Here is a 14,028-nt window from a genome sequence, read left to right on the forward strand (position 1 = left end):
GTTTGATTTAATTATTTGCTTGCTAAGCATTTTTATGGGATGTACATGTACCATATTGAGTGTAAAATATAAATCATTCTGTAAAATGATCACATCTTGTCTTCTGTTCCTATACAGTGTTTCTTAGAATGGTATTTTATGTTATGAAAAAGTACAGGAAACACAATTACATTCCAAATCTATATTATATTATTATTGCAGATATAATTTACAAATTGTCAGTAACTGCCTACTGTTGCTTGAAGACATTCTGTTTTATGATTTTAAAAGTTAAAATGCAATATCTACAGATATCTTGAGATAATGTTTTAAATACTGGCCTATTTGATATGAATTGCTACCATATTCTTCGTATTATTGTTGAGGTAAGTTATAGCTATGGATAGAGTCTGGAAAGTATGCACATTTTCATTATTAACTTAGTAGATTAATATTATTTCCGCCACGGAACAAAATAACAATAATAAACGTAATTGCGGCTTTTTTTACCTCACAATTCGGACTTTTTCTTTTTAAATTGAGAGTTTATAACAAGTATCGGTGCAAAAGGTCAGAATTGCGTAATGTACCTCGCATTAGTTTATATCTGACAATTCGGACTTGTATTAAAATCAGAATTGCGAGATATAAATTCGTTATCTTTTTATATTTTTATTCCGTTGCGGGAAAAGCTTCCATTATGTTAGTATAAAAATTACACGAGGTAGACACGTGGGAGCGCTGCTTAAACCAATTCAAATACAAGTAAAGATACAACGAGCGAGAGAGATTTCCGGGAGGCACATTTTCTGCTCAGGCGTTAACTTGAAACAACTAACGTTAGCGTGATTTCCGAGAACCCCATATTTTCAGTTGTGCATGGTTATTATTATAGCTCTTCGAGCGCGACATATTTGTCCCTGTTCTGCCACAATAAGTGACAATAGGCATGGCTGTATGGAAACTATAAGCATGTAAGGAGCTCTTGGTGTGCAAGCCCATCTTCTCCACCCGCAAGAAGCAGAGGTAATATTTATATTATTTTATCAGGCTGAGTTTTTAATCACTCACTTATACAGCTAATCTCCCTTTTTGTCTTTACTATTAATTGAGTCAACCTGTCAAACGTTAAATATCACATGAAGATATTAATAATCGCTATATTGTGGGATGTCATTGTCAGAGTATTGACTTTTAATATGTGATTATACTGATGGGAAGTCTGACTCTTCCGCGAATCGGTTCTTTCGATCAATTCTGTCATTCCTTTACGTAACGTAATGATGGAATTTCTGACATCCCATGTTATTGTTGATAAATTTGTACAGAATAAAATGCAAAATAAAAAATGGCAAAATAATTGTAAAAATGTTTCAGGGTAATCATTACAAGAACATTCTTACTTTTCTGCAAATGCTGATTCGCATGGACATAATGTGTGGAGAAATATAAATGCGTATCTTTAATCTAATTTTGAATGTACCATTTCCAGCCAAAAATTAGTTGGGAAAAAATAATTCAGATCGGTTTTGTAAACCGGTTCATTCGATTGTTTGCAAAGATCCGACTCACAACCGGCGTTTGAAACACATGAACCCTGCCTGGCGTACTGAGCAGGCGCAGGCTGTACCACACGCATGCGCAAACCGAGCTGTAAACAATGCGACCCTTCCCAGACCGTCCGCTTGATTCACACTCATATAAACGTTTAAGAAATCACACATGCACGTTTGCGCTTTCACATCACGCACGGAATCACTGTTCAGCTGATAGATGGTAAGTGTTGCAAAAATCACGGGTGATACTTTCATCATCCATGTTCTGATCTGTCATCTCCATTAATCATGATCATCTAATATACAGACAAAAACTACAATGGGTGGTAGTTTGGGCGTGACACTTCGGTTTCAATAAACTTTTTATATGTTGCAGACGCATGCTTGCTTCACAGGGGATGAGATTAGAGGCGGTTAGTTCCAACGTGACCGGTGACACGATTTGAGCAGCTGCACCTCATGTCGCTCGTTTTTGATGTTTAACAATGTAAAAGGAGCTTTATGCTTGTCAGTTTAACCGCCGCGATGACGCACAATGACGTCATACCGCGTTTCATAAACGTGAAGGAAGTAAATAATATCAACAGTGTCATATAATTTGGGAAAACTTTGTTTTCCGGTGTTGATTTGAAAAAAAGCATGGACGTTGCGTTTTCTATACATATCTAATAAAGTAAGAGAAGTGTGTCTTCTAGTTTGCTACATAGATTTTAACCAAAATATGTATATTTGAAAATGTTTATATTAGAAATAGACAAATGTTTCTGTGGTGCTTCTAGTGAAACTGCACGTCATATTTGCGGAATTGTCCTTATGGAAAATTGTTTTAGGCTAGATGTTTTTTTGTTTATTTACCAAAATGTGCTTTTTTGGTTTTAAGGATGCGTTTGATTTCTAAATTTGATTTCTGCTCCTTACCAAATTTCACATTCATTGTAAGTCATCAAAAGCCCATTTTTATTGCCTCTGACAAAGATTTCAAGCAATATATCCAAGCTATTTCATCTTCAAAGAACTCCAAACTCACAACTCAATCATTTTATCATGGTTCTTTTCATTAGTTATGTACTTTATTCAGTCTGCACATTTGCATTTATTCCTCATGCATATTTTATGTGATAGCTTTAGCAATAACAGAAGGAAGCAAATTATTTCTCTAAACCACTAGTAGTGTGTGCAGAACATTACATGAAGTGCCCTACCTATGTTATACTATCTTTGCTAGCAGCCCTGCGTGACAGCCCTTTTGTAACCCCAAATGTGTTTTTTTATAATCAGGTAGCCAAAGTAGCAGAAGCATGGACGCGGTCCTGAGCCGGCTGAAGGGTCTCACTGCTGACGAGTTGAGGGAGGAGATCATTAAAGCCAACTTGAAGTGTGGCCCCATCACTGCCACGACAAGAGCCATTTTTGAGCGCAAGCTCGCCAGGACTCTAGTGGAGAAGGCTGGACTTACTGAGCCTGATGGCAGCAGTGGGAACAGTGCCTCGTTGGAAGGCTCTGGGAGTGTAGTGCCACCCAGTGCCACATCAGCAACCCCAGATCCGGTCATAGGCGAGGATGGAGATTTTGGGTACGGCATGGGCCTCAACCCGCCGGAGGAGGAAGCTCTGAGCGGAACGGTGTGCCCCGGTAATGTGGAGAATTCACAGTTGGAGGCACAGACTCCCTCTAAAACTGCACAGGTGTCGCCCACCTTCTTCTATGGGGTGTGCCCATTGTGGGAGGATGTACTGGCTAGGAATGGTAAGCAGTTTTACCTTTACTTCTGATGTCGCGGCCTCGCAGAAAAAAAAATGCCACACAGAGGATAGATGCAAAATGTGTGGGGAAGTCCATTTGATTGTAATCTAGTAAATGAGAAATAATTGCAGTGCTCTATAGCAACACTCTATTGCGGTTGACCAGAGTTAGAACCGACGAATACAGTTTGCAGGTTTCATAGAAAGAGAATGATGCGAGTATCATTTCAGCATCATTACTCCAGTCTTCAGTGGCACATGATCCTTGAGAAATCATTCTAATATAATATTTTTGTAAAACAAACAGTGATACATTTTCAAAGCAGTATTCTTTGAGGAATAGAAAGTTAAAAATAACAGTATTTATTTGAAATAGGATGTATTGTAACATGATTAATGTCTTTACTGTCACTTTTGAATAATACATTGAATGCATCCTTAATGAATTAAGGTGTTTGTAGCTTCTTTAAAAAACGTTTGAACCATAGTGTACGTTTTGTGAAAGTCAGCTTTAAATTCTGTGTACCCTCTGTAATTAGTTATCAGCACTAATACTGTAGAGTTGTTAGTACAATAGTCTTTTACATGCATACAGATGACTTAAACCTGTTATGTTGGTCTAAGACTGATTTTCTTTTCGTCTGCCTCTGTAGAGAGAGCCCACGTGTACACGGATAAGAAAGAGGCTTTGCAGGCCGTTAAAATGATGAAGGGCGCTCGGTTTAAAGCTTTCTCCAATCGTGAGGATGCTGAGAAGTTTGCCAAAGGCATATGTGACTACTACCCTTCGCCTAGTAAAAGCAATCTCTGTGTTTCTCCCGTCAAACCCGGCCTGGTGTTTAACAAAGGTGAAGAACCTCTCCATTATTTCAGATGTAATGCCCATTTGAAAAATCATTTTATTTTTTTTATACATTTTAATTAGTTTCAACCATGTTTCAAAAGTTATATTTTAAATAATTTATAATGTAGTAAAAATATGTTATACATAATTATGATATGTAACCTTTGTGTGTGTGTGTGTGTGTGTGTGTGTGTGAAATTCCCCAAACCAGACCACCCATCTATGATGGAGGCAGACACAATCAACAGGGAGAAGGCAAACAGTTTTAAAAGTCCTCGGACACAAGATTTGACGGCCAAGCTAAGGAAGGCCGTGGAGAAGGGAGACGAGATTGCCTTTACTGAGCTGGTCTGGAGCAACCCTCGTTACCTCATCGGGTCAGGGGACAACCCAACTGTAGTCCAGGTGAGCACTTTTGTACCATGATCTGTTTGTATGGAGTTGTTTTGATATGGTGAGCTATTGGCTTCTTTGCAAAGTTTAAAGTCTCTTTCGAAACTGGCCTTGTATCTTAATATTAAGTTATTTATTTCCACAGCTATATACTTTTGAGGTCAACATGAAATCAAAATAGGCAATTGTTATTTTTTTCATGGAACATTGCAGTATTTATTATAAATGTTTTATCCGTGCACTGCACATTTATTTTATTTTTTTCAATATTCACATGCCCTCAAAATAACTTCCCCTCCCTCTGGCTATGAGATCTCTTCTCTTTGGAGAATGTACTATCGCAACTTCCGTTTCATGTTGACTTTAAGCATGTTCTTCTTCGTATTCACAACAGCTTATTTAAAGTCTCTGAATGTTGTTCTTTGAAATGTTTCTCTACTGTAAATGTGACTGCAGGAGGGCTGCAGGTATAACGTGATGCATGTGGCTGGGAAGGAGAACCAGTCAGGCATTGTTCAGATCCTGTTGGACACTCTAGAGAACCCAGATTTCATGCGTCTCATGTACCCAGATGACCAGGAGAGCATGCTGCAGAAACGCATCCGGTATATCGTAGACCTGTACCTCAATACGCCAGATAAAGCTGTAAGTGTTACTTCTTAATCTGTCTTTATTATTTAACTGTTCAAACATAATGTTGTAACATGAGAGTTGAGGTAGCAGCTTCCGCATTCATGTTTTATTTTTTTTGCTGGTTACCTTTAAAGGCAGCTTCCTAACTATAGCAGTGTGTATAGTAGTGTAATAGTGACTGAAATGGGCATCATCTCCATTAATGGTCACTCACACAGTCATTAACTTACAATTAATACAATAGGTGTGCTTATGCAATGTCAGAATTGCCATAATTGCGACATTCCAACTGGTAAAAAACTGCAGAAACGCTGAAAATGGTACTAGCTTCAGCAGTCAAATGTAGTTAAGTAATCTTGTAATATTTCTTTTTAAAATTCCAGTAATTGACTTATTAATCTGAAAATAAACTTTAAAGTTTATCAAAAATGCATTTGCATAACAACTGTTACTTGTTGTATAAATTACATGATACATGCATTCATTTTGACGTTAATATTGTTTCCATAGAAACGTGTAAGTCTGAGGATGTGAACATCTGGGTTATTATTATCTGGTAATTACGTAAACATACTCTGATAAGCACAAAAATATTGTGTAAAATTTGTTCCTACAGGCATTTATTGTTTCTGAGTCAAATATTTTCATCTTGGATTAAAAACTTCACAATGCATTGTGGTATTGCCTTTTGATTTGTGTGGACAATACATTCAGTGCTGCCTCAGAATTTGACAAAGGCGATATTTTAAAAGCCAACATTTTGATGCCAATGTTTTGAACATCTTTTTTTTATATGGACATATGATATGTAATACGCTGTCTTTGTTTTATAGGGGTTTGAGACGCCTCTCCACTTTGCGTGTAAATTTGGCTGTCCAGAGGTGGTGAACATACTCTGTTCTCATCCAGACATTGACAAGAACTGCAAGAACAAGTACAACCAGAAACCCTCTGAGGTACGGTAACCCTGATACAATAGCTTTCATGCTGAGGATTTCATAATTTATCAAAGCTTATTTATCAGTCTTCCATTGTATTCCCTTAATTTAGGTCATTTGTGAAAGAATGAAAGAAAAGGGTAAAGTTCAGGAGGTCAAACAGAAGATAAAGGAATATTTAGAAGGTAAGCCGATGGTATATACCAGGTTTTATCAGACTATTATTATTACATTTTTATCATTTGCTTCATAATTGAATAATCAATTCTCATCATGAGCACAAAACAAAGTTAACTAGTATTTTTTTTGTCTTCCCTTTCCACCTCTAAATAATTTTCCAAATTATAACATAGTTTATCATGAAATGCTCTTAGTATGCTGATTAATAATGGTAAATGTATGGAAAAAAACAAAACGTCTAAAGGCGTCACAAAGCTGGTTTAGTTAAATGGTCGAGTCATCTGTATGACAAATACAAATAATTGCATTTGCTACTTTCTTGTTTTCTGCAGCGTTTTAGCAAAAGTATCTATTTTGCTGCTCACCGTGTTTCCGCTACTGTTGTTAAAATAACCGCGTCGTCTGCAGCTCTTAATGTGGCACTTTACACCTTAAGCGGGAGAGAGAAGCAACACACACAGCGGAAAGGGCTTGAATTAAGTGTGTTTGGCTCTTGATAAAAATTTTAGAGGATGTAAATATACGTAAACGACCAAAAGCGCTTCGTTGTTTTGACGCGCTGCTCACTTTAATCTGTAGAAAATGGCGGAAAATTTATGTCCGGATGGAACCAAGCCGGGCTCCAGAACCCCGGTCTGCCATTTGAATACCGCTAGTATATACTTGTGTATTAATACATTTAAAAAATGTACATTAGTTGCATTCCATATCCTAACACCTGATTGGTTTCTGATTGGCTACAGATCGATTATACATCCCCTTATTGAGAGCCACTGATAATTCCTCCCAGCCTGTTATTGGTGCACCTTGGTCCCCTGAGCCAATGGAAAACCTGTCACCACGGTTACCCAGAAGCCCAAAGGATCCAGTTATGGCAGTCAGAGCCTTTGCTGGGCCTTTAAGTCCATCTAAAGTGAGTATATTCGCTTTGTGCTGTCAGACTCAACAGATGTTTAGTCATGTGTTATGACCTAATCAAATTTGTCTATAAATGAATTCCCATTGTGTTATAGGCGGATGAGTTCAGACGGGCGTGGAAGACTCCTCCCAGAGAACGGGCAGACCATTTCCACAACATCTTAAAGTCTGACCCAGACCGTGGGGCAGAAAGAGTTGGCAGGTCAGTGCTGACTAAGATATAATGGTGCTTTTCCACTTCATGGTACGGCTCAGCTCGGCGTGGCACGGCTCGCTTTGCTTTTCCACAGCGTGGTACGATTCGGCTCTGCTCGGTTTGCTTTTCCACTGCAGTTTAGTGCTACTTTAAAGTGGTTGGGATTATAGTCTGCTCGTTAAAGTTGCTGAAAAACGTTTTCATTCCTGGTCGCAATATCCAGGCTACCAACAAGAGGAACGTCTGCACCTTCTCTACTGACCAGTCACCACAATTCAAAGTTTCTTTTTTTATTTTTATTTGTATTTTTTCAAGCAAGTTGTTTAATAAAAGTTGTGCGAACAAATAACACTGCGGTGTCTGTTGCTGAATATTTAAATCAACACTAGTGTCTCGTGTTGCAAATCCAATGATGCTGGTAGTGACTATTCTCTCTGACCAATCTGTGATCTGTAGTGTTTTCACGTCACATTTTAATATCGGTACCTCATTGGAACCTCAACAGAGGTGGTACCATTTAAAGCGAGCCGTACCATGCAGTGGAAAAGCGCCATAATTGAAGGAAGCTAGACATTACTTGCATATCACAGACGCTCATTTCATGTTCTTTAGGCATTAATAGAGAACTGAACATTGATTAGATATTGGTGTCCTGTCTGTGAGCAGAGATCTGGCCCATGAGCTCGGTCATCCCTGGGCAGAGTACTGGGATTTCCTGGATAGTTTTGTGGACTTGCAGTCAGCTGACGGCCTAAAAGTGCTTGAAGAATACCTCAGTAAAAAGGACTTCAGGGAGCGCGCTCATGAGGAGGCTGGAGAGAATGAAACCAGCAACAGGTTTAAAACCCCATCTCCTGGTAAGACTACTGACTCTTAACACACCTGCAGACGTTTGGCAAATTTGCTTTTCTGATTAAAATAGGCCATTCACCTGATTCATGCAAATCTGAGGAGTTTTTATTTGGTGAGGGGTTATGTGAATTGACTGTCTTCACAAAAGTTTTGATGGCATTTTCTTTTTATCTTATCCATAAGCTTTGAGTATTTCTACATTTCCATTAGCACCACCTACTGTCAGAGAGTACATTTGCATTTCCATTCAGGCCATCTGGCGTTTTTGTTCAGACAAATTTTGAATATTACCTTTCGTGCAGTGTGTAATCTAGCTGTTTTTGAGGTAAAAGGTCAGCAAAGTTTTAAAGGTCAAAGTGCACAACAAATTAAGTGATTGTCTCCTAAAAGAAAGAATCAGTTCTGAACTGCTGAAACGAGCCAGTAATTCCAGTCTCATTTCCCGTTAACATTCCTCCGTAACAAATACGCATAATTCCAGCCTATGGTGTACTTCGCTCTGCTCTCAAACACTGTAGTTGTAGCTGAGGCCCAGAAGAGATTGGTTTTATGCTGAGGAAGCCTCCGGAGCTGAAATTCAGATATTGTAATAGGCATTTTGTTTCCAACACAAGCTGTAAGCCAATCACAACAGCCTGGGCCATCTGAGCTATTAGAGCAGAGTAAGCTAGCAGAGAGGATGGGTTTAGAGAGACTGAATCTTCAAACTGTTTTCAGACTCTTTGAGAAATGAGGTGATGTGAAATGTATATTATGAAAAAATGGTTTGGTTTTATAATGCATGTACATATATTGTAGGAGACCTCCTAAACAAAATTAGGAACCTTTAAAATAGCATAATAGGGTACTTTAATATAACATGGATGGATAATCTTTTATTACACTGAAATGTGAGGTTTATCATTTTATAAAACCTCTTTGTTTTGTCAAAATGTTATTTGTATTATTTTAACTGTAAAGTTACCATTGACATTGGTGTCGTTTCAAAAGAACTTTGCAACCTAAACAACATTCTAATTTCAGAATTTATAACCAAAAATAATTTCCCATGCATGATACATTAATGTTACAAAAGATTTCTATTTCAAATAAATTATCTTGTAAATAATTTAACTTTATTATATATCACAGTATTACTGTTTTTACTGTTTTGTTGATCAAATAAATGCAGCCTTGGTGAGCTTAAGTCTTTTTGAAAAACAACTCCAAACATTTGAATAGTGGTGTGTGTGTGTGTGTGTATATATATATATATATATACTGTGTATATACACACACACACACACACAAAATTATACTTCTTGAATTACATTTATATAAATGCATATCATTGCTTGCTAACTGTACTTTAAGTTTTCTATATGTATATTGTGAATGGTTTGCATGTAAAATGATTTTATTGATATGAATGTGAGCGGTTATATATTGGGGACTGGGGAAAACGTTTTGATTTCAAAGACCAAGGGAAATCCTTCACTCCATGAAATGTCCTCTTTTAAATTTCAGGCAAACTGAAGAAGTTCTGCAACTCCATCTCTGTGGGGGCATTTCTGGATGAGGGTGATGACATCAGCCTGGAGGAGATCAAGAACAGGCAGAATGCTGCACTCACCAGTATTTCTTCTGTGAACTCCAAAGATGGCCTGCAGGGGGCGGTAGGGGGCCTTGAATTTCACATCCTACCAGTTTCCCACAGTGCTGACCTCATAGAGGCAGCGGCAGAGCAAGATTTACTGCTCTCTGAGAAATCCTTGATCTCCAGCAGTAAAAATGGCCTGTGCGAACAGGGCCCCGGGGACAGGACACCAAACGAGGACAAAATGTCTCCTCGCATCTGCGGTTCCTCTAATTCCTGCATGCTGTCACCCATCTCAAATCTAATGGCTGAGTTTGAGAGGATGTCTCTGTTGGATGAGCCAGAGAGGACAAACAGGGAGAGAAGAAGAAGTGGAGGGAAACGCCACAGAGACGCCCAGGCCACAGAGCTCACCTCCGGACTGGGCCGGCTCTCACTGTCCTCAGAAGATGACTCTGTGTTTGAGAAAGACAGGACGTCTGTGTTACGAGCAGCTGAGAAGGATGGAGTGGAGAGAATAAATGAAGTAGATGGGAGGTCCAGTGCAAGTTCAGATGAATTCTTTCTGGCCAGTGAGAGGTTAGAGCTTCTGAACCAACAGACTATAGAGACTTCAGGGGGTGAGCGCACAATATGTGCCAGGTCAAAGTCCTGGGATCATGGGGGAAGAGACCTCAGCTCCTCAGGGTCTTCTAGCTCTTACAGATCACTTGACAGCTCTCAGGACTTCATACTGCGGACCCCTCCCAGAGTGACGAAAAGACTCTTCATTGAAGGGTGAGAGGAACCTATGATCACACTGATATTTCCAGCGGTATCAGAGAATTTCTAAATTGTGATTTCTAGACTAGAAAAATAGTGGAATGAAATATTAAGGCTCTTGTAGTACACTTCAGGGGTGGTTCCAGGCCCTTTTAGGGGGGTCTCAGCCCCCCAAAACTATAATCGAATATCTGAACGATTGGGCCAGTGCTGCTTCATCTAGAAAGTTTATAAAAGCTTGTCAGTTTAACCATTCAAATGATTTTAAAAGCGCAAAAGAGAACTCAACGCGCTGTGATAGATCGTCGTTGCATACTCCTGAAGCGCGCACACAGACCGTGAGTACATAATTTTGTGTGTATTTGCTCAAGACACGAAAGAGAACTGAATTCGGTAAAGATGCAAGTCTTGACAAGTATACACATAAACATAGTCGGTTATGTCTTAAGTGAGCGTAAACGTGTGTTAATATAACAGATCCGTGCATTAGGTCTTAAAGTGACAGCAGCCTTAAATACCTTCTGTTTCTCACAACATGTTAAAGAAAATGAATGAAAATCACATTTTTAATGTTTTTTATATACCCAAAATTATCCCATAATTTGCTCACCCTCAAGCCATTGGTGTATATGACTTTCTTCTTTCAGCCAAACACAATCGGAGTTATATAAAAAAATATCTTGGCTCTTCCAAGCTTTATAATGGGAGTAAATGGTACCTAAGATTTTGAAGCCCAAAAAAGCGCATCCATCCATCATGAAAGTAATCTATACGACTCCAGGGTGTTAATGAATGCCGTCTGATGTGAAGCAATGTGTTTTTGTAAGAAAAATATCCATATTTATAACTTTATAAACCATAATCACTGGCTTCCGGTAACGGCAGTACGTGAGTCTAGTTTCGTCGGAACAGTGACCTTTGACCCGACATTGATGTATTGATGAATGCGGAAGCGCAGAGGATAGAGAAACAAAACAACGGTCAAGAATTAGAAGTCTAAAACGAGAATTTTTGAAGAGAAATGTCAGAGGAGCTTGAGTTTGTTGCCCAGCCCTGTTTGTTTGTACCGTGAGAGAAGTTACAAAAATGGAAAACCGTGTATACAATTTAGATTGAGCTCTTGTGGTTGTCATATTTTCGGAAGGTAAAAAACCCTCCTTGACTCACTATTTGTTATAAAAGAAATGGGGCCAAAAATCTTTTTAGGTCCTATTTTGTACCATGTGTGAAAATTCCCATACGCTTCTCTAGTTATGCTCCATTCAAATATATTCTACGAGCTAGAATCTGTCTACAATGAATGAAAAATTCAAGTTTTTGGCTTCAAACATTCCCTCTTTCTTTCCTTTTTCAGTGATTCACCCAGCAATTTGGACAGAGAGGTTTTGTCAGCTTTAGGAGTTACAGATGTTGACCCTCTGAAGTATCCCAGCGTTCACAAATGGAAGAGCACAATTCAGGCCTTCTCCCACTTAGAAATGCAAAGGTGTGTATGTGTGGCTCACTAGTGAAAGTTGTGTACTTGAAGTAAAATAAAAAGTCTGTCATCATTTACTCACCCTCAAGTTGTTCCAAAACTGTAGGAATTTATTTCTTCTGTTGAACACAAAAGATATTTTAAAGAATGTTGGTGACCAAACAGTTGATGGACCCGATTGACTTCCATAGTATTTTCTTTTTTAATACTATGGAAGTCAAAGGGGCCCATCCCTGTTGGTCCCATGGTTTGGCCACCAACATTATTTTAATTTATTTTTTTTTTTTTTTGTTCAGGAGAATAAATAAATTCATACAGTTTTGGAACAACTTGAGGGCGAGTATTCAAAAGTTTATTTTAAATTAATAATTTTATTCAGAAAGGATTGATCAATTAAATTATATTTATTTATTTATAATGTCACAAAAGCTTTGTTTTAAATAAATGCTGTTCTTTTGAACTTTCTATTATCACAAAATCCTAATGAAAAATGTAATCGCAGTTTGCCACGAAAATATTAAGCAAGACAATTTTCAACATTGATAATAATAAATGTTTCTTAGGCGCCAAATCAGCATATTAGAATGATTTCTGAAGGAGCATGTGACACCGGAGTAGTGGCTGATGATAAAAAAAACATTTTAAATTATAAAAATATGAATAAATTACATTTTAAAATATATTAAAACCATTCATGTAAATTGTAGTAATTTGTTTTTGGTAATTTTTTTTTTTTTACTTTATTTTTGTTCAGATTAATAATATAGCTTTGATGAGCAAAAGAGACTTCTTTCAAAAAACATTGAAAATTTTCCTTTAAAAGTTTGGCCTTGTTAAGATTATTTTTAAAGAACAAGAAAGGTCCTGTTTGTCTATTTTATATATATATATATATATATCTTTTTTTTTTTTTTAGATCCCTTTTGAGAGCATCTTGTGGCATATTTATGTACACTTAAGACATCTGTATTTATGTTTTCAGCTGGCAGACTTCTGCAATGCACAAGAGCCATTTAAGGGCTCACTCAGTCACCCCTGGCTCTCCAGCGAGTGGTTTGCTGTCCCCCGCGGGCCGTTTCAGCCCAGCTCGTCACATGGGCTCACCGGACGTCTGCAGCCCCGGACGCTACAGCCCAGCACACTCCAGTTACAGTCCCGCTCATTCAAACCACAGCCCTGTCAGCTACATCCAACGTATCCGGCTAAAACATTTCGGCGACACCCCCATTTAACAAACGCTCTCCATCCCGTTCAACCCCACCGACAGTTTCTACTGATTAGTACCTGAAAAAAAAAAAAAAAAAAAATCCAGGTGGGCTGTTTCAGAGGATGGAACATCACAGAGGAGAACAATGTCATAATGGAAGCCATGAAATCCGCTCAAACTGGGTTCTTAGTGCCAGGCAAACCGCAGATAGGATCTCGCAACAGGCCGTCCTTCAGTTTGAATGCTCCTTGGTTCATAGAACACAGCTCAAATAATAATATGCACATCTCCTGTGGGTTTTTGAGTCATCATATATATATATATATTCGGTACTTCTGTGTATGACGCAGAGTATGTTGATCTGTGATGGACTTTTCTAACTTGGTTTTGTTTTCCGTTTTCTTTATTATCTCTGTGTGTGTGTGTGTGTGTGTGTGTGTGTGCGCGTGTGCTTGGGAGAAAAATCTGTGGATTTACAAAGCTGTGTCTTTAATGGAAATGAACAATTTCCCACAATTTCAATTTCCCACTTAACACAGTCATTTAATTTTTTTGGGGGGGGGGATTAAACACAGAAACCCAGAGCTAAATTGAAATAATGTAGTAGTAAATTATTTAATTATTTTTGCTAGTTAACTGTCAGTAGCACAAAATGCTCATTTTAATGGGTATTTACTGGTTTTTAAGGGAGGGGGAGGGGGAGGGAAGTCGACTGACTGCCAGAAGTTCTTTTTTATTCTTTAATTGGAGAACTGCCTTACATTTCTTAAAGGAA

The 14,028-nt window shown here is 38.2% G+C and overlaps 1 protein-coding gene across 3 annotated transcripts; it reads left to right on the top strand.

Moving 5' to 3' along the window:
- The first annotated feature begins 965 nt into the window (after nucleotides 1-965).
- Nucleotides 966-13,664, top strand: ankle2 (ankyrin repeat and LEM domain containing 2). 3 transcript variants are annotated; one of them, XM_056263885.1, is made up of 13 exons: nucleotides 966-1,005; nucleotides 2,814-3,281; nucleotides 3,931-4,125; nucleotides 4,333-4,526; nucleotides 4,971-5,159; nucleotides 5,981-6,103; nucleotides 6,198-6,270; nucleotides 7,009-7,178; nucleotides 7,279-7,385; nucleotides 8,046-8,236; nucleotides 9,738-10,584; nucleotides 11,924-12,055; nucleotides 13,029-13,664. In XM_056263885.1, exons 2-13 carry the CDS (start codon nucleotides 2,834-2,836, stop codon nucleotides 13,276-13,278), a joined length of 2,919 nt encoding a protein of 972 aa, XP_056119860.1. In that variant the 5' UTR covers nucleotides 966-1,005; nucleotides 2,814-2,833; the 3' UTR covers nucleotides 13,279-13,664. The 3 variants fall into 3 exon arrangements, with proteins under 3 accessions (XP_056119860.1, XP_056119859.1, XP_056119858.1); XM_056263884.1 differs by lacking the exon at nucleotides 966-1,005 and adding an exon at nucleotides 1,618-1,759 and having other exon boundaries at nucleotides 2,827-3,281; XM_056263883.1 differs by lacking the exon at nucleotides 966-1,005 and adding an exon at nucleotides 1,618-1,755.
- The last annotated feature ends 364 nt before the right edge of the window (nucleotides 13,665-14,028 follow it).

The sequence above is a fragment of the Rhinichthys klamathensis genome, unplaced genomic scaffold (genome assembly GCF_029890125.1).
Source record: "Rhinichthys klamathensis goyatoka isolate OS25496 unplaced genomic scaffold, OSU_Roscu_1.1 h1tg000210l_1, whole genome shotgun sequence".
NCBI classification, from domain to species: Eukaryota; Metazoa; Chordata; class Actinopteri; order Cypriniformes; family Leuciscidae; genus Rhinichthys; species Rhinichthys klamathensis.

Coding starts and splice junctions, on each gene's coding strand:
- ankle2 (XM_056263885.1), top strand. CDS start 2,834: ATGGACGCGGTCCTGAGCCGGCTGAAGGGTCTCACTGCTGACGAGTTG. Junction 5,160..5,980: donor TCAATACGCCAGATAAAGCT/GTAAGTGTTACT, acceptor TTTGTTTTATAG/GGGTTTGAGACGCCTCTCCA. Junction 6,104..6,197: donor ACAACCAGAAACCCTCTGAG/GTACGGTAACCC, acceptor CCCTTAATTTAG/GTCATTTGTGAAAGAATGAA.